General features: G+C 36.2%; 2 protein-coding genes and 1 pseudogene across 2 annotated transcripts; 2 read left to right on the top strand and 1 right to left on the bottom strand.

Annotated features, from left to right (window-relative positions):
- Positions 1–1,282: 1,282 nt before the first annotated feature.
- LOC111484415 lies at positions 1,283–6,860 on the bottom strand. The gene is made up of 3 exons (XM_023130982.1): positions 6,503–6,860; positions 2,041–6,323; positions 1,283–1,603 (listed from the first exon to the last, which is right to left on the bottom strand). Exon 2 carries the CDS (start codon positions 6,205–6,207, stop codon positions 2,053–2,055), a length of 4,155 nt encoding a protein of 1,384 aa, XP_022986750.1. The 5' UTR covers positions 6,208–6,323; positions 6,503–6,860; the 3' UTR covers positions 1,283–1,603; positions 2,041–2,052.
- A 3,765-nt stretch (positions 6,861–10,625) lies between these two features.
- On the top strand, positions 10,626–16,026 carry LOC111484430 (putative respiratory burst oxidase homolog protein H). Its single transcript, XM_023131012.1, has 13 exons — positions 10,626–11,161; positions 11,274–11,439; positions 11,512–11,674; positions 11,768–12,568; positions 13,366–13,461; positions 13,550–13,665; positions 13,765–13,867; positions 14,020–14,108; positions 14,559–14,724; positions 14,804–14,917; positions 15,009–15,140; positions 15,238–15,316; positions 15,809–16,026. Exons 1-13 carry the CDS (start codon positions 10,813–10,815, stop codon positions 15,919–15,921), a joined length of 2,487 nt encoding a protein of 828 aa, XP_022986780.1. The 5' UTR covers positions 10,626–10,812; the 3' UTR covers positions 15,922–16,026.
- A 191-nt stretch (positions 16,027–16,217) lies between these two features.
- On the top strand, positions 16,218–19,440 carry LOC111484480 (annotated as a pseudogene).
- Positions 19,441–19,755: the final 315 nt, after the last annotated feature.

Here is a 19,755-nt window from a genome sequence, read left to right as displayed (position 1 = left end):
GAGTCTTTGTCATTTAAAGGAGGAGGAGGAGGAGGAGGAGGAGGAGGAGGAGAACTCAATGCTTTTCAGAGTTCAATCAAAATTTTGAAGACTTTCAATAATAGTATACCATTATGAGTATATGTAGGTATGGATGGCATCAAAGAATATGGAGGACTTGGAGTTCATCACTATTTTGAATAACACTTTCCATTTATTTTTAGAACAAAAAGTTCAATCAAGTCGTTAATTTCTTAGAGTGGAAAGCTTATTCATACCAACTTGATTGCTAGAAGTTCAATAAGTTGGTAGGAAATGATTCAATTCAATATCTATTTGATTTATTATCTCTCACGTTTTAAAAGGATCGTGATTAATGACTGACTCTATAGACTCTAATTTGCTTATTATACTTTGTTGATTTGACGAAATAGTTAGTTTGATAGCCTTTCTTTTTGTTGATTAGACTCTCCTTTCTTCTTCTCCTCCTCTGACAAATACCCCACGACTATTGTTATTGTTCGTGAATGAGAGGTTCCCCTTATTGACCAAAGGATCTCCTTGTTCCAGGTGATTTTAGATCTATAACATAATTCCAAATTCTATGGGATTTTGGCATCATTCTACCTCTCCCTAATTGAGCTTCCCCCTTCTTGATGACTCAAAAAACTTTTTTTCTTTCTAATTCAAACATCTAACTTTAGAAGAATAAGATATATTTTAACTAGTTAATATACGTTGGATTGCTTAGAAGAACTGACCTACAAGAAACTGAGAGAGAGAGAGAGAATTATATAAAACTTGCAGGTTGGGGCATCTTTAATATATTTCAGATTGGCATGGAACTGGTGTGTCCCAAACTAGGGAGTGGAAGCTAGGTTGAATTGCATAAAGGGGGTTCTAGGACCTGTTTGGTTGCAGGAAAACAAGATTTCTATCATCATATTTGATGCCTTGGATGCTTAGAACAGAGCTCTATGAAGTCTAGAAGGAAAATAATGAATTTCTAATGGAACAAATATACAACAGCAAGAGAACTCACCTACAAGAATCTTCCAATCTCCTCAAAACAGAGAAGATAAAGTTGTGTACCTATAGGCTAACACTAAGAGAAAATATAGTTTGAAATGACTTTTCAAGTGCTTAAAAACACGTAAAAAATAATCCCAAACGGGCACTAATTGTGTTTTGATCATCCTTCCAAACGCCAGTCCATCATTTCATGTTTTACTTGATGTGGCTGACGATGAGAATCTACAGCTTCTCATCTTTCACTTTGCAGCTTAAATACAACCAACAAGCATGGGAGCAAAAGAATTTCTTTTCTACATCTAAATTAATAAATATGTAGAAGACCAACCAAATTTATGAAATTGGCCCGTTTTCTCATTTACACTTCGGAAAAGGAAAAAAAAAGAAAAGAAAAAAAAAAAAGAAAAAAAAAGTGAACTTGTAACTAATCTACATGTGAACAAAATATCTACCTGAGCTAAGGCCCTCAAGCTTTAGATGCATGTCTCTATTCTATCGTGCACAAGGGAAAATCAATATACACTTGTAAAAAAGCAAAAATAATGCACCTTCAATTAGTCGCAAGCCTCACCGAAGGAGCACAAATTGAGCTCTGCAGAGAATAAACAAGTGGAAACTTTGTTAGTGGTTGGAACTTGAACCCATACAACGACAAATAATAAGCATATTCAATGCTTAATGCCACTATGCTCAACCCATGACAACTTAAGAACATATCTCTTCTGGCAGTTCTGGATGTTCTTGCTCATTAAGGTCCAAAATGGGCAGATAATTCAAAAAGAAAATAGCAAAATAAAATTCTAAGTATATCACGAAACTGAATTTCAGCTAAATAGGTCTACTCGTTTTACCAGATGAAAGGGATGGCACTGGGAAGTATGCATGGAAAAAGAGTGGATCCACAGAGATTATTTGAATTATCTATAACTTCATAATGTAAACTTTGTTCTTTTTATTTTGATAATTCACAAAATTTACCTTAAATATCTTAAATTAGATAGTAAAGAGCCCTAATTCATAGAAGGATACCTGCAGTACTCATTATGATATGCTCGCACTTAGGAATCCAACCGGCCTTTCTCTCCCAAATGCTTCGTCGTCAAAATCTTCATTAGTGGAGTTTTCTTGACATATCAATTTGGGCTCTTCCATAGGATTAGAAGGCTTCATAATCTGTGGACCTGGACACATCTCATCATGATCAGATTCATGATTGTTATCTATGTCATGCTCCAGATTTTGCCTCACATCACCATAAATTTGATCCATTCCTTTAACATCATCAATACATGGGGGTTCTGTGTTGAGATCAGAACAGATGTCATAGCCACTTTGTTCTCCAGATGCATGGTAAGCTACTGTCACAAGTCCACGATCAGATGATTGCTCAATGACATCTTTTTTAGGCCTCTTCCATTTCTTAGTAGATGAAGTACCATCGTCTTCAAAATCTTCTTCTTCACGTTCTCTATGCAAATAAACCCACAGTTTTCTTTCACCATCGAATTGCACACAAGGATCACGTTCATAATGTAATCTGTCCAATGCACCACTTACAACTTGATTAACTTGTGCATCAGATACATCTTCCACAACATATTGTGAATCTCTTATCAACGTACACACATCTGCTCTGGTGCCAATACTTCCTGGTAAACGTGCAGCAGCATCTCTCACAAGACAGAGAATTGTGACATGTGGAGGGCGATCCTTCTTTAGCATGAAATGATCTCGTGCCTTCGAAGTAGGCTTGCCCCCACACCTTCTCAAGGGAGCAACAATTGATTTTTTACCATCAGCTGCTGTGTAAGAGAAAGCACGATCGGGAATTGAGTACCTAAGTATTTCTTCCTGACGAAAATAGTCCCTCACCTCTTCGGTACTGGAGCTAATAGTATTAAGACTCTTCTGAGCCCTCAAGTCCCTAAACCTTTCTTTCTCGTCAACATTGAAATTAATTAATGAGGCAGGAGGTGCAGGAAGACTTCCTATTAGTTGAAGTGTTTCTTGGCCACTTTTAAGCCAATTGGCAAATGAGTCGACCAACTTAACAAGCATCTTATGGGGAAGACCCCAAGCTTCAGGTGACGTGGCCTCTTCAATGGCCTCATAATCTGTTGAACTTTGAGAAACTGGGCCAATCCAGGACCATGTTTTTGTTGCTTTTTCATAAACTGCTAGCATCTTCCAGCCCTTTGCTCCTAAAGGTGCTGTTTTTGATGAAAATATCTTCAGAACCCCTCTCACCAAATCGAGGAGTGGTTCTTGAGTCTCAAGAATGCTAGGATCCCCAGGGTTGGATTTCACACGATCTACAATATCTTGAACTGTTAGCGAAGGAACATTTACTTCCTCAGCCTGTTCTAAGTTATTCACATCTGCCTTATTATCATGAGAAAGGTCTACCGTGATGTCGCCCTCGTGCCTTTTCTTCTTCTCCTTTATGGGCTCTAACATATCTTCTGGAAGTGGAGTAATCATGGCCAGGCGAACTGCAGAGAGAAGATGCATGATCGAGAATGAAAACCCAGTGTGAACTGTAGGCGTAATCAATGGGAACGAAATTCTCTGAGGCTTGGTTTCCTGCTCCATATCCACTGTCTCCATTTCCATAGCAGGAGGTTCAGTTGTTCCCACATCAGAACTATAACTGTCAGGCTTCTGCCTCTTCTTTGTCTTTCTCTTCGATGAAGTGGAATCTTTTTGTTGCAGTGTGTCACTCTGCAATTCACCTTCATCCTTTCCGTCCATTTCCGTCGCCTCCCCTTTCACTTTCCTTTTCTTCTTAACTGAGTTACATCCTAGTAAGGGACCATCAGGTCTTTCACAGGAAATGCCCATAAATGATTCACTTTGCAGACCTGCCTGTGGAAATCTATCAACACCATAATCATCTTCAAACAATCTCATCTCACGGGTATCATCTTCCTCATCAACAGCATATTCGGGCAGATTTCTTGACTGCATAGAAAGATCAAGGTTGCCCCTGCCTTTCTGCTTTCCCTCGGCAGCGAAGGCCTTAGACGAGGATTTACGTGACCTTTTGCTAGATTCTTTTTGCAACTGGCCATTATTGAACTTCTTAGAATTTTTCTTCCCGGTGTCATCGTCGTCGTCATCATCGCTGAATGTATCCAAAACTGGGAGGTAGCTCTTTTCTGACACTTTGGAGGAAGGGTCTTGGAAAGAACCATAGTCTTGAATCTTCCCCTGCCTTGTTTTCATAGTGTTGATTCCAGTAAAGGCATATCCATGTTGAGGAGATCTATTAACCATCTTTTTGGAGTATGACGATGGATCAAGACTACCAATGTGCTCCTTAATATCTTTTTTGACATACTTGACCTTTTTAGCATCGAGGCCAGAATTCAACAACGAAAACTGTGAAATTTCCGTTGCACTGGGGTAGGCCAACTTACTCCTCAATAAAGGATTGCTATCCTCATCATCTTCAAACTGCTCGGAAGAGTCCGATTCTGTTTCTTCGCCTCTAACAAACATTTTGTTTCCTTTGGAGGAAGCGGGGTCTAATCCCCCTTTCTGGACAAATCTCCCTTTAATTTTCTTTTTTGAAGGTTTAGCTCTTAATTCAGAGAGCAGGTGTTCCTCGTTTAACTGAGGTGAGGGAGACCTATATGTTCCATAACTATGATCAGTAGGCTCCATACCAGTCTTCCATCTCTTGCCCCTAACGTTCCAATCCGCATTGTTAAGCAGTGGATCCATCACAAAAGGCTTCCCTTGAGTCTTGTTATGTTGGAGTGAAATGGCAAGAGCTTCAGAGTCAACTTTAATACCTTTACGTGGGAGCTGAGAAATGCCACCCTTCGTAGGCTTAGTCTGATCTAACTGGGCATTTTCAGGCAACTTGGTTTTTTTGGAGGGATTGTAGGATGTCCGCGTATTGACTGGCTTTTCAGCCACAACACCCCTCTTTGGAAATAAATTTACATTCTTGTTCTTTCCATATAAATCACCTTTTGATGACAAAGGAAGTCCAACGAAATTGTCAAAAATGTTACCACTCAAAGCCTCATATCTCTTACCAGCTTCAAGAGCCCCTTTCTCCATCCCACGACCAACTGGGGCCTTTCGATCCCGTGGCATACCCTTTCTGTAGGTTGCTTCCTCATTAGCATCGCCAATCCTTGTCTCATCCCTTATCCTAAGCATTGGGCCCGAGTCATATCCACTTACCTTTCTCAGTTGAGGAAGATCACCCACTGAACCATGTGGCCTTGAGTTAATATCAAAATCAGGATAGGGTGAAGGAAGGCGGACCATGGGTTCCATTACGGAAGGAAACTTGGATCCAGCCAACTTAAATGTACCCTTGGAATTCTGTTTTCCATATTCTAGTGCTTCAAGATTAGTCAACCGATCCCCTGAAGGAAAATCTAAATTAGAACTAGCATTATATGAAGAAAAGTTGCGCATTTTAGAAGCCATTTTCTTGTCCTTGAATCTTTTATGAAACCCTTCACCTGATATTCTATCTGACGAGTCAGTTTCTAAACCTTCAGTCCTCTCATCGATGAAACTTTTTTGACTTTTCATAAGATTTAAGACACGGAGCCTCTCTTCCATGCTGTATCCTCTACAGTTAAGCCAAGCATCTCTCATCTGACAAAGGTTGCTAACCATATTGTTCTGATGCTTCCTCAGAATATGATAATGTTGTCGTCTCTGGAAAAATTTCAGACCATGACGGTAGAGGGCAACTCTGGGCTCACATAAGCCCCCCTTCAACATGTTAAATAACATTTTGATTGGGCTTCCAAAATGGAAGTTGCAACCCGTAAAAAGCTCTTTTAGCGTGAGCATATAAGTCTCTTGGTCCATATCTGGGAGAAACTTAGAGAGGCTAAATCGCTCCTCCTCACTTAGACATTCATTCCATACATCGACTGACAAAATATCTTCCAAACCCGGAAGATCATACAGCTCGAGAGGAATACTACAAGTCTGATCATCAACGTGACAAAATTCCACCCCAGTCTCTCCCCATTCCAGCGTATCATAATCATCAGACCCTGCCCCAGAATCTGCCTCGTCAAACTCATCGTCATCATCAGACTCCACAGCAGAGGTACGTCTTTGAAGCTCATCCTCATCACTGGATATGCTCTTCTTACTCCCGGGTGAAAACTCATAGTCAAACCTCGAAACCTTAAAATTGTTCTTCTCAATAGCCATGGAATATGAAACTCAAATCAATCCCGAGAGAACACAGTACATAAAACCGAATTAACTCCTCCGACTACCAAATTCCAAGAACTCCGAACGGAAACATAGCCAAGACGACCTAGACCCTACACGCCCCAAAAATACCAAAAACAACAACAACAATGGAAGAATTATAAACATTCACCCTAAAGCAAAACGAAAATCCAACAATTAAAGCACTCAATAGAAAGAAAAAAAAAAACGAATTCACCAAAATCAAAGCAGAAGCAACAAAACGGGGAGAAATAACCAACAGAACAAATACCTCATTCGTGATTAGATCAACTTCTAGATGATACCCAAGGAAGCATAGCGGAAATCGCAAGGCACCAAAACAGAGAAGCCGCGAAGGAAAATACAGAAGAGAAATCGCGAAAACATGGAAAAAGGAAAAAGCAATGGAAACCCTAGCAAGAAGGCGGTTATATATATATATATATAACTGTGGTTAAGGAGACGAAGAGCAGGTCGAAAAGGATTGAAGAAGACGAAGATGACGTGGACGGAGATGGAACGTCGGATTGGGAAGAAGAAGAAGATGAGTGGAAAAGACGAAAAGGGACAGAAGAAAGGGGAAAAGAGAAAGTAATTGGCTCAGACGAAGTTGGGAAGAAAGATAGACAGAAAAAAAAAAAAAAAAAAAAAAAAAAAAAAAAAAAAAAAAAAAAAAAAAAAAAAAAAAAAAAAAAAAAAAAAAAAAAAAAAAAAAAAAAAAAAAAAGCATAGTGCTCAGCCAGAGACGAGACGAACCAGACCAGACCAGTGAGTCAACTCGGGCACGGGCGGGCAGGCCACCTTCGGACTCTCCCCCATCTCTAAAATATATAATTAAAATTCAATTTTATTTCCAATAAATTAATTATCAATTTATTTCTTAAAAAACAATATTTCACTAACCTCTTAAATATAAAATTAAAAATTAAAATTTATAAAGAGTTTAAAAATTAAAATTGTAATTTAACAAAATATTGCATTAATATATTTCAAGTTTTCATAAATCAAAAAATTAACAAGAACTAAATTAAATTTTATTGAAAGTGAATGGTCTAAATAATATTTAAAATGAAATGAAAATAATTTTCGTAATTTTTAAGGAGAGAGTCTGGGGCTTCCGAAAGCCGCACCCAAACAGGAGAATGGTCTTCAACTATTTGGTAAAACATAATGGGCTAAAAGCCCAATGGGCCAATTGGCTCGTAAGTTCAATAATTGTCAGTGGGCTTTCAAAAGCCCAACTTTCCAACTGGGCTCAGTAAGGTTCGAAATGGCCCTAGAGTCGATTGGACCAAGACATTCGGTTTGTAAGCAATTTAAAAAAGGGTAACAATTTAGTTTTTATATTTTAAAATTTTAAATTTTATATGTAACCCCCCTCATTTAATTTTTTTTGTTCACCTAATTGATTTTTGCTAATAAAATAAGTTTCAACTGCGTTCAAATTGTCAAAAATTAATAATGTTTTCACATGTTTTATAATAAATAATTAAATTATGTATACCGATTAAAAAATGGAGAAAAAATAATAATAAATGATGAGACAAAAATAAGGGATAAAAAAAAATCATTACAACCATAGAAAAAAAAACAAATAAATTAACATCCAACAAGATGATTGCAAATAATTTCCCACTGTCACCTCTCATTTCCATGACCCAAATGGGCCCAACTTTGAAAATCATGTTATTTTTATGTTTTTAGGTAAGAAGTCACTGTAGATTTAAATTAATTAATTTAATTATGATTATTTTCACCTACCCAATTGACAATATAGCCAATTAAATCCACGATGGCTAAATATTTATTATATATATATATATATATATATATATATATATAAGTATTCACTCTAAATTTGGTACAAATATAAACAACACGTCTTTATATTCCCTAAATAAATAAACATAAAAATATTTATTACAGATAAATCTAAAAAATTCTGAAATAGAACGTGCTCCACAGCTCACCCGTGACCGTGCCAAAAGCAATTACTTCCTAATTTTATTTTATTTTATTTTAATAATTAAAGTTGGGTGGGTAATCACCAATTTATTTTAAAATAATTTGATGTGTTTATCATTCTCCCACTAAATACAAACAAAAAAATAATTAAATTAAATTATTTTCAATTGAGGATAAGTTTGAATTATTATTTTCAATTAAATTATTGCAAAAGCAAAAATAATAATAATTAATTTTTCTTCCTGGCTTAGTAAGTTCATACGAGACCTTATGGGTTTAATTTTGAGAGAATATTTTAATTATTAGTTATCTTATTTAAAGTAAATATTAAAATTTTAAGTTTATATGTTAATAATTATAGTAATTATGAAATTGTTTCCTTAAAATTGATGTTAGTGTAAATATTTTAATTTTTTTTTTCTAATTTAATTTATTAAATATAACCCAATAGTTTTTTACAATTAAATAAAAAAAAAGCTTGATGTAAGCGGCCAAGTAAAAAAATTAGGTTAACTACTGAAGTTGAATAAAAATTTATATTAATTAATTTATGAACCTACGTTATTAAAAAATTATATTATTATTATTTAATAAAGTTATATAATACATATTTTAAATTTATAGTCTAAAATAAAATAAAAATTATCTTTATTTATCAACAAATTGATGTATAGTCTTTAAATAATTGATTAGGTATAAATTCGTTAAATTACAATTTAATCCCTATAATTTGAATGAAGTTAAAATTCTGTCTGCATGCAAAAGAAAAAAAAATATATAATTAACCTAATAATTGTTGTTTTTTATTATTTTATAAAATCACGAGGATTATTTATAAAATTTAAAAATTAAGATTAAAGTTATATAAACTAAGTTACAAGTTTATTTAAATTATATAAATTAAATTTATAATTTAATGATAGATCTTACAATAACAAATAACACGTTCAGCAAACTTTATGAAAGATTGTCACATCAATACGCAAATAGTATAAATATTAAACAAAGAGGTTTTGTCGTTGAATCAAGGCTTCAAATTTTAAATCGAAATATTTTTAAATTTAAGAAATTAAATGAATTTTTTTAATAGAACGAAATATTTTGTGGTTTTATTATTTAATTTTAGAAAATCTGTGTATGAGACCTATATATCCGCCTAAGTTGGTAGCGTTATTTTTAATTCGTAATTCATATTAGACGTGCGATCCAAAACCTCAATAAATAAATAAATAAGAATTAAAAAAAATGGAATTCTGCGTTGAATAATAAATATTTATTTTTATTTGAAAAATATAAAAAATATATAAATATTTATATCCATACAAATATTTTTGTTTAAACTTTATTAATTAAAAAAACGTCTAAGTAATTTTTTCTAACCTCTTTCATTTCAATTTTATACTGTTTATTTATTTATTAATAGATAAACGGTCTTAATATATGGAATAATTAATTAAAATCTATAATAATTATTAAAAAAAAAACTATGAGTCTAATCTAATAAATATTTGAGTTTCCATTGTTAATCTACTCAGTAGATTATTGAATTTATAATTTTTTTCATGTATATATATATATATATATATATATATATATTTATAAATAAATTAAGCATAAATAAATGTTATAATTTATAATTTGTAATATAATCTTATATAAATGGCGTTTATAAGGTAGGAAAGCAAATATATTTTTTTAAGTTTAAAAAATTAATTCACGAAAAAGTAGGATGTTAAAAAATTTGGTTAGATTAAATGTTGACTTTATAGTTTTAATTATTGCAGACTTATATAAATTACTTTTTTAAATAGAAATATTGTTTATTAAAAAATCCTAAACTTATGGGATTGGATGTCTCTAAGTTGATTATTAAACTTTATAACATTAGCCTAACAACTCTCGAACAGTATATAATAGACTCTTATGTTAAAATGTGAATATATTGGTGTTTCTTAATTCAACAAAATAGAGACGGAGTTTCAATATATGTTTCAGTGATGCTAAATTTGCTCAAATGTGAACATAGGGACGTTTTTTTTTTATAATAGTCCAAGTCTACCATTAGCAAATATTGTTCACTTTAGTGTCAGCTCCACGGTTTTAAAATGCGTTTGTTAGGGAAAAACAAGAGTCCAGCGTTTTTGTTGACACACCATTTGTAACCGTCAAAGTTCACCGCTACCATATATTATTGAGCTATTACATTTTTAGTTTGATACGTATAGCTTGATGTTCAAATTTCTAACCTTTTTTTTGTTGAAGATATATACATTAGTGACGTGGAAGATCACCTTTTTTAGTGAATAATATAGGAATTTGGTTATTGGGCATTGGCACCATTTTGATGGTTTGATGATGTTTATTTTTAAAATATAATAAAAAAATTAAAATTATTATTTATTTGGACTTATAATTCTCAAAATCTCGCACCGGGCAGTCGAGTCTTTGTTACTCTTAGTCAACCACCACTTTCAGGTTGGCCATCATCTTCCCCACCTTCCTTCGAACACTCTGTTCATCCTTCAAATCATCAGAACCACACAATAGAGCTTCAAATCCGAACTCTGCAACTCATTTCTCCATTGTTTTTCTTGGTGTGTTTGAAGTAAAAAGCTGATGGAGTTCTCAGATGAAAAGAAGGTGAAAGAAAATCCAGCAGAGTGCCTACTGGAGAGCATTGAAATCGATCACATGGTGGCCGACGAGAAAACCTCTGAACTAAGAGATTTAAACCAATCGTACTGGAAGCAGAGCAACTGCAATGGCGATATGAAGAAGACTGCCGTCGATACTTCTCAGTCGTTCGTCGGAATGAGAAGACGACGGAAGGGGTTTAACATGTTGAGGTTTCTGGAAGGTTCCATAGCCGGAAAAGAAGAGGAAGCATGGAAAACAACAGAGAAGCGTTTTCGTCAACTAGCGCCTGATGGAAAACTTTCTAGAGACAAATTTGGAGCCTGCATTGGTGAATTTCTCGTCCTCTCTGTGTGATTAATCTCGTTTTTCTTGTTTTTTTTTTTTTGTCTTTTTTTCTAGCTAAATTAATATTTGGATCATCGGTTGCTGTTCTTATTTAGGGATGAAAAAAGACACGACGGATTTTGCTGGGGAACTGTATGATGTATTGGCAAGGAGACGAGAGATAATGGCAGCGAAAGGGATTACGCTGCAAGAATTGAGAGCGTTTTGGGATGATTTGACAAAAGAAGACCTAGATTCTCGGCTTCGGATATTCTTTGATTTGTATAAAACTCTCTTATATGTTTTTCCTTCTGATCCTGAAATGTAGATTCTGAAGAGCTCGAGTGTTTTCAGGTGTGACAAAAATGGCGACGGGAAGATCTCAAGGGAAGAGGTGAAGACGGTATTGGAATGGAGCGCTTCTGCAAACAAATTGAACAATCTTGAGAAAGAATCTGAAACGTTCGTATCTCTGATCATGGAGGAGCTTGATCCAGACCGCAATGGGTTTATTGAGGTACTTGTTAAAAAATAAACTAGGAAGAACAGGAAGATCAAATTCCTTTTCGCTTAAAACTCTAGCTAAAAGAACTGATATGGGTTTAAACAGATTGAGCATATGGAAATTCTAGTGAGAGGAATGTGGAGCTCTGAAGAAGAAAAACGATTGCAGAAACAATATTCTAAACTTCCGGCGTCCCCGATTCTAGGAATCTGCAATACTCCAGCATTTCTGAAGGAAACAGAAGAAGTTATTATGACGAACTGGAAAAGAATCTGGGTTTTGACACTGTGGATAGCAATAAATTTGGGACTATTTGTTTGGAAATTCATGGAGTACAGAGAGAAGGGGGCGTTTAAAGTGATGGGTTATTGTGTTTGTGTCGCAAAGGGAGCAGCTGAGACTCTCAAATTCAATATGGCTCTCATTCTGTTTCTTGTTTGTAGAGGCACATTAACCAAACTTAGATCCACCTTTCTCAGCTCCATATTCCCTTTTGATGATAATATCAATTTCCACATGCTGGTTGCTGTAGCCATTTCGGTAGGCACTTTTCTTCATGCCACAATGCATTTGACATGTGATTTTCCCAGATTGACTTCATGCTCAAACAACAAGTTCATGGCAATTCTTGGGCCAAATTTTGACTTCAAGCAGCCAAGTTACCCTGACTTGGTTGCAAGTGTTCCTGGTGTTACTGGAATCCTCATGATCATTATAATGTCCTTTTGCTTCACATTGGCAACTCCTTTATTCAGGAAGCATAAAGACAAGTTACCTCCGCTGCTTCAAAATTTGGCAGGCTTCAATGCCTTCTGGTTTGCACATCATTTGCTTGTTCTGTGCTATGTCCTACTGATTCTTCATGGCTACTTCATATTCCTGGCTCAGGACTGGTACAAGAGGACGGTACGTCTATTGTCTTCGTATTGCTATTAGATGTTAATATCTTCATTCATATTAACAATGTGAGATCTCACATTGGTTGGAGAGGGGAACGAAACATTCCTTATAAAGGTGTGGAAACCTCTTCTTAGTAGACACTTTTTAAAACCTCGAGGCTGACGATGATATGTAACAGGTCAAAATATATGTATTTACTAGTGGTGAACTTGAGTTATTAAAAATGGTATTATAGCCAGGCACCGGTCGGTGTGCCAGCGAGGACATTGGCACCCAAGGGGAGTGGATTGTGAGATCCCATATTGGTTGGAGAGGTGAACGAAACATTTTTTATAAGGGTGTGGAAACCTCTCTCTAGCAAACGCGTTTTAAAATCGTGAGGCTGACGGCGATATGTAACGGGCCAAAGCGGACAATATCTGTTAGCGGTGGATTTGGGCGGTTAGAAATGGTATTAGAGTCAGATACCAGGCGGTGTGCCAGTGAGGACGTTGGGCTCCCAAGGGGGTGGATTGTGAGATCCCACATTGGTTGAAAAGAAGAACGAAACATTCCTTATAGGGGTGTGGAAACCTTTCTCAAAACTAAGGCTGACGATACGTTGCTGACCAAAGCAGATAATATCTGCTAGGGGTGAGTTTGAGCGGTTGTCAAATGAGGTTACAAACAATGTCAAAGGAAGGATAATCAGTGAATGAGCAAAATTGTTGGATAACAGTTAAATGAGCAAAACAATAGTTCAAACTGAACAAACCAGTGAATTACAACAACGATCTCAATGTCTGTCACCTCTCCATTTGCAGACATGGATGTACATTGCAGTTCCAGTACTTATATATGTGATTGAGAGACTTGTTATAAAGTTCTACGAATTTTACCATCAAGTCAATGTGATGAAGGTACTAAGATCTGCAAGCCATTTATCTTTTCTTGGAGGTTTGGCCGTGCAAATTAAACAATTTCTTCTGGTTTTCTCGGATTTTTCAGGGAATAGTATATAAAGGAAACGTTCTAGCTCTGTACTTGACGAAACCTCCAGGATTTGTGTACAAAAGTGGAACGTATCTGTTTATTAAGTGCCCTGATATATCAAATTTTGAATGGTAATAGCTCATATCGATCTATTTCTATTTAGAAGTGGATTATATTTTAGGATAATTGGAAGTATGATCACTTGAATTGGGACGTTTTTCACTGGACAGGCATCCATTCTCTATCACTTCTGCACCCAGCGATGACTATTTAAGTGTCCATATACGTGCATTAGGAGATTGGACAGAAGCGCTCAGAAACAAATTTAAAGAGGTAATAAACTTGTTTCATCTGTCAAGCTCTTGTGCCCTTTATTTATTTGTGTTTTCTGATCGTGTTAAATTGCATAACAAACTAGTATAAAGTTCATCACATTTTACTGTTTTTCCCTCCATTTCTACATACTAAACACAGAGGAAATGCAGGTCTGTGAACCTGAAACTAAAAAGAGGAAGGGGGGAATTGCTAGACTGGAAACCAAAACGTATTTGGATTACGTTCCTTCGGAATCAAGGTGAGTAAAAAATCGGGTCGTTTCGAGTTAGTTTGTGTAACAGGCCAAGCCTACTGCTAGCAGATATTGTCCGCTTTGGTCCTTTACGTATCACCGTCAGCCTCGCGATTTAAAATGCATCTACTATGGAGATGTTTCTACACCCTTATAAGAAATGTTTCGTTCCCCTCTCCAACCGATGTGGGATCTCACAATCCACCCTCTTTATGGGCCAGCGTCCTTGCTGGCACACCGCCCAATGTTTGTTGAATCAGAGCCAGTCACCGGATGGTGCGAGACATTGGTTGGAGTAGGCTAGACTCTCTCCATAGTAGACGCATTTTAAAACCGTGAGGCTGGCGGCGATACGTAACGTGAGGCTAAAGCGAATAATATCTGTTAATGATGGGCTTCGGTGTTAACGTATTTTCAATCCAAAAATGGTTAATTAGGCTGGTATTGCATTTGCAGTAAGAAATATCCCCAGATATTCATCAAAGGACCATATGGAGCCCCTGCACAGAGCTACGAGAAGTATGACATTCTCTTGCTCATAGGCCTTGGGATTGGGGCTACTCCAATGATCAGCATTTTGAAAGATTTACTAAACCACATCAAACAAAGTGACTCCCACACTGTAAGTATAGCAAACCAAACCAAACCAAACTGTTGACATCTTTGTGAAAGTCTGGGAAATAATCCAAGCATAATTGCAGAACGATGCCCCAAAGGTCCCAAAAAGAGCATATTTCTATTGGGTGACAAAGGAACAGGCATCATTTGATTGGTTTAAAGGTGTCATGGATGATGTTGCCGAGTACGATCACGATGTACGTCGACCGTGTTTAAACAAGAAAATCACTCAATTCTATATCCATTCTATATGCAAGTAATCAACTTTCTTCATTTGAATCATTGCAGAAAATAATAGAAATGCACAACCACTTAAGTTGTATGCACGAGGAAGGAGACGCCCGATCCGTGCTCATCACCATGCTTCAACAAATTCAGAAATCTAGAGGGGAAGAAGTGGACGTTGTCTCTGGTAGCCGGGTAATCATGAACACAATTTACACAACAAAATTTTCCATCCAAATTCTCTTTCAATCCTCATAGGCTTGTATGTTATTTTAACACAACTGTACCACAGATAAGGACTCATTTTGCGAGACCGAACTGGGAGAAAGTTTTCGAAGAGTTGGCATCTAGACACAAAGGCTCTCAAATAGGTGAGAAATCGAGCCTCTAATCTAAACAAAATGGGTTTAAGCTAATTTAAGCTTTTGGATTGAGAGGTAATTTAATGGGTCCTTAAACTCTTTAAAGTTATTTAGCTTTTGGGTGGATTGAGCTATGATTTGACGGGTTCTGTGGTTGAAGTCCTTGAAATCATTTTCACTTAATGGGTCGCATTCGAACTCTTTTAAAGTCATTTTGCTTTTAGGTGGATTGAGCTACGAGTTCGACGAATTCTGTGTGTTGTATGATAAAAGTTCCATGTGGACTAATTTAAGGAATGATTATGAGTTTATAATCAAAGGATACTCGCTCCATTGGTGTAAGGCCTTTTGGGGAAAACTAGAACAAAGTCATGAGAACTTATGCTCAAAAAGTGGATAATATCATACTATTGTGGAGAGTCGTGTTCGTCTAACACTATGGTGGAACTCCACTTTTGAGTTGGGTTAGGTGGTGATCTAACACGCTCTCGTCGGTTTCAGGTGTGTTTTACTGTGGACCATACACTCTCGTCAAGGAATTGCGGGGTCACTGCCAAAATTTCAGCGACAGCTCAAGATCAACAAGGTTTCGTTTCCACAAGGAGAATTTTTAGCAACCTTTCCCCACCAAACACTTCAAAAAGAAGTTGTAAAATGGAAGCCATCATCTTAAGTGATTTTGAAATTTCTTGTCTTAATAATTATCCTTTTACTTATTATATTTTTTATTTTTATAAATTGAGCCCATACACATTGTTTAAACTCGAACGAAGCTTCGATTACTTAAAATTAAGGGTCTATTAGAAAAGGAATGTAGCTTTGCTTGCTACCCATACAGCTAAAAGATCTGATGCCACAGCCAAATCAATATATTGTTCTGTTCTAAGCTTGTTCATGATGTAAAATTTTCCAGCCTTCTTCTCCCATAATTCTCGAACAGTAACCACGCAAGTAATTAATAATCCTAGAGAACAATCCAAGTTTGGTATAAAACTGGTTATGATTTAAGCTGACACTTGACTCTTCAGTTCATCACCATTCTTCAACCCTCTGAAACTGAGAGCTGAGAAAGAATGGCGAAAGATAATCCAGCAGAACGCGGCGAGCCTTCTCCGCCGGTTGCTGGAAATAAAAAAGAGCATAAACACCTTCACTTGTTGAGCTTTCTGAATGGTTCCGTCGCGAACTCATGGAAGAAAGTTGAGGAGAAATTTCACGGGCAAGTGGAAGACGGAAAACTTTCCAGGGACAAATTCGGAGCCTGCATTGGTGAAACTTTCTCTATTTCTCTATGATTTAATCTCTATTTTGCTTACAAATATTGTGAAATTTGTGTTTGTTGATCCTGTTTCAGGCCTGAATGAGGACTCCAAATACTTTGCACACGAACTGTTTGATGTATTGTCAAAGAGAAAAAAGGTAGAGCCAGAGAAAGGGATTACTCTGCAACAATTGAGGGTGTTTTGGGAAGAATTGAATAAGGATGATCTGGATACCAGGCTTGAGATCTTCTTCGATTTGTAAGCTTCTCTCCCAAACTTGAGGCACTAAATTGGTTCCTAATTCATCCGCTTATGGATTTGAAATTTGTTGTCAGGTGTGATAAGAACGATGATAATAAGATCTCGAAGGAAGAGGTGGAGACTGTACTGAAATGGACTGCTTCTGCAAACAAGTTGACAAGTATTGAGAAACAAATTGAATCCTACGCATCTATGATCGTAAAAGAGCTTGATCCAGACGGCAATGGGTTTATTGAGGTACTAAAATAACCAAGTAAAACAATAATGCCTTTAATTTTTTTTAAGACAAATTAGTGACATAACATGATTTATAGCGTTAGAACGAACATTAATAAGTAGGTTAAATACGTTCATGCAGTGGAGTGTGATGGGAAAACCTTCCCCGTCCCTATCTGCCGCCTATTTCAATCCTCAATCTCGTCCCTTCACCAAAAATAACATTTTGTCTCTCCATGTAACACCTGAGGCTGAATCGTCAAAGAGAGTGGACACTAGGCGGTTTGCCAGTGAGAACGCTGACCCCAAAGGGAGGTGGATTGAGGGGATCCCACATCAAATGAAGAGGAGAACAAGTGACAGCGAGAACGCTGGCCCTAAAGGAAAGTGGATTGTGAGATCCCACCTCAATTAGAGAGTGGAACAAAACATTTTATAAGGGTGTAAAACCTCTCCCTAGCTTTTAAAAACTGGAGGGAAAGTTCGAAAGAGAAATCATGAAAACAATATCGGTTAGTGGTGGACTTAAGCTGTTACACTCTACCTAATTCAATATATGTCCTTTCAAAATTCTCAATTTTTTTTCGGACTAGGTTGTTTGGGTGAATTTCCCTCCTCTTTTACTAAAACCTATTCATTTCAATGAAACTTTTTAATGATAACTTCCATTTTTCATATAATTTTAATTAAAAAATAAAATATCATAATAAATCTTATTAAATAAAAAATATAATATATAGTTTTGCTTAATGTAAATTCAAATTTCAAGATTAAATATATAATAGGTATAAACTCACTTGAAATTCATCTGAAAGAATTGATGTCTTCGACAGATTGAACATTTGAAACTTGTAATCCGAGAACTGTGGAATCCTGAAGAAACCAAAATGTTGCAGCATCAGGATGTTTCAACCAGCAAATTTGTGAGAGAAACAATAGAACTAATCAACGATAACAGGAAAAGAATCTGGGTTTTAACACTGTGGTTAGCCATAAATTTGGGTCTGTTTCTTTGGAAATTCATGGAATACAAGGAGAAGGAAACGTTTAAACTGATGGGTTATTGCATTGGTTCTGCTAAGGGATCAGCCGAGACTCTGAAATTCAATATGGGTCTGATTCTGTTTCTTGCTTGCAGAGGCACATTAACCACACTTAGATACACATTTCTCAGCTCCATATTCCCTTTTGATGATCATATTTCCTTTCACATGCTGGTTGGTGTAGCCATTTCATTGGCCACTTTTGTTCATATGATTATGCATTTGGGATGTGGGTTTCCAATATTGTCCACATTGGTTTTGAGTCCAAGCAGGCAGGTTACTGTGATTTGCTTTTAAGTGTTCCTGGTGTTACTGGAATCCTCATGGCCGTTATAATGGCCTACAGCTTCACTCTGACAATTCCTTCACTTAGAAAGAGTAAGAAGGAGTTACAGGAATCCTTTCATCATTTGATAGGTTTCAATGCCTTCTGGTATGCATATCATTTGCTTTTTCTGGTCTATGTCTTACTGATTCTTCATGGCTACTTCCAATCCCTAGCTTGGGATTGGTTGAATCGCGGTCTTATTGGTCTTAATCTAAAGCTACTGTCTTTGTTCATATTGTTAATATCAAGTTTAGAATGGATGTGTTGGATAGGTGAAGGTGTCCTGTTAGAATCATGAAATGGCTCGTTTAAGTTTGTGTTTTGTTTGGTGAGATCCCACATCGATCGGAGAGGAGAATGAATCATTTTTTATAAGGGTGTAGAAATCTCTCACTAGCAGACGCGTTTTAAAACTTTGAGGGGAAGCCCGGAAGGGAAAACTCAAAGAGGATAATACCTGCTAGCGGTGGGCTTCAGCCGTTACAAATGATATTAGAGTCAGGCACTGAACGGCCTGCCAGCGAGGACGCTGGGCCCCAAGGGAGGTGGATTGTAAGATACCACATCGGTAGGGGAGAAGAACGAACCATTTTTTATAAGAGTGTGGAAAACTCTCTCTAGCAGACACATTTTAAAACCTTGACGGAAAGCTCTGAAAGGAAAATCCAAAAAAGACAATATCTACTAGCGGTGGGCTTTGCTCGTTACATGTTTAATGGGTTTCTCAACGTTAAAATGTATCTAAAAAGTCTCTAAACTTCATGATCTCTCTTCATATTGCAGACATGGATGTACGTTGCATTCCCATTAGTTCTATACTCAATGGAGAGACTTGGTATAAGCTTCAACGAACAAAAACATGAAGTCAAAGTAAAAAAGGTACAGATGAAATATAAGAAATTCTCTCTTAAGTTTTTCTTGGACTTTACAGGCAGTAGTGTATAGCAGAAATGCTCTGGTAGCACTATACTTGACAAAACCAGAAGGATTCAAGTGTGAAAGTGGGATGTATCTGTTTGTTAAGTGGAAGGATATATCAAAATTTCAATGGTGATATCTCTCATATTTTAAGAGCTACTTATCTATGAGAACAATGAGTTGACTCATTGGGATGTTTTTATCACTGGATACACAGACCTTCGATCTGTTAAACATCACGTATTTATTTAGATTGCTGTTAGTTAGTATCTAATTAAATCTCCGTTAGAAGTTTGATTTAGTTTTGATTTGTTTACTGGTTTGTTACCGATTTTCTACATATTTTTATTTTCTAAATATTTTTGTGTATTCTCTCTGTGCAGAGAGAGTATTCATTCAATAACTCACTCTTTCACTGAC

Source organism: Cucurbita maxima, unplaced genomic scaffold (assembly GCF_002738345.1).
Source record: "Cucurbita maxima cultivar Rimu unplaced genomic scaffold, Cmax_1.0 Cma_Scf00009, whole genome shotgun sequence".
Taxonomy (NCBI): domain Eukaryota; kingdom Viridiplantae; phylum Streptophyta; class Magnoliopsida; order Cucurbitales; family Cucurbitaceae; genus Cucurbita; species Cucurbita maxima.
This window is presented reverse-complemented; position numbering and strand designations above follow the sequence as displayed.

Bases quoted from the DNA above. Each gene is read 5' to 3' on its own strand.
- LOC111484430 (XM_023131012.1), top strand. From the start codon at position 10,813: ATGGAGTTCTCAGATGAAAAGAAGGTGAAAGAAAATCCAGCAGAGTGC. The intron at 14,725-14,803 runs GTAAGTATAGCA...GCATAATTGCAG, and splicing joins AACAAAGTGACTCCCACACT to AACGATGCCCCAAAGGTCCC. The intron at 15,141-15,237 runs GTAATCATGAAC...ACTGTACCACAG, and splicing joins ACGTTGTCTCTGGTAGCCGG to ATAAGGACTCATTTTGCGAG.
- LOC111484415 (XM_023130982.1), bottom strand. From the start codon at position 6,207: ATGGCTATTGAGAAGAACAATTTTAAGGTTTCGAGGTTTGACTATGAG.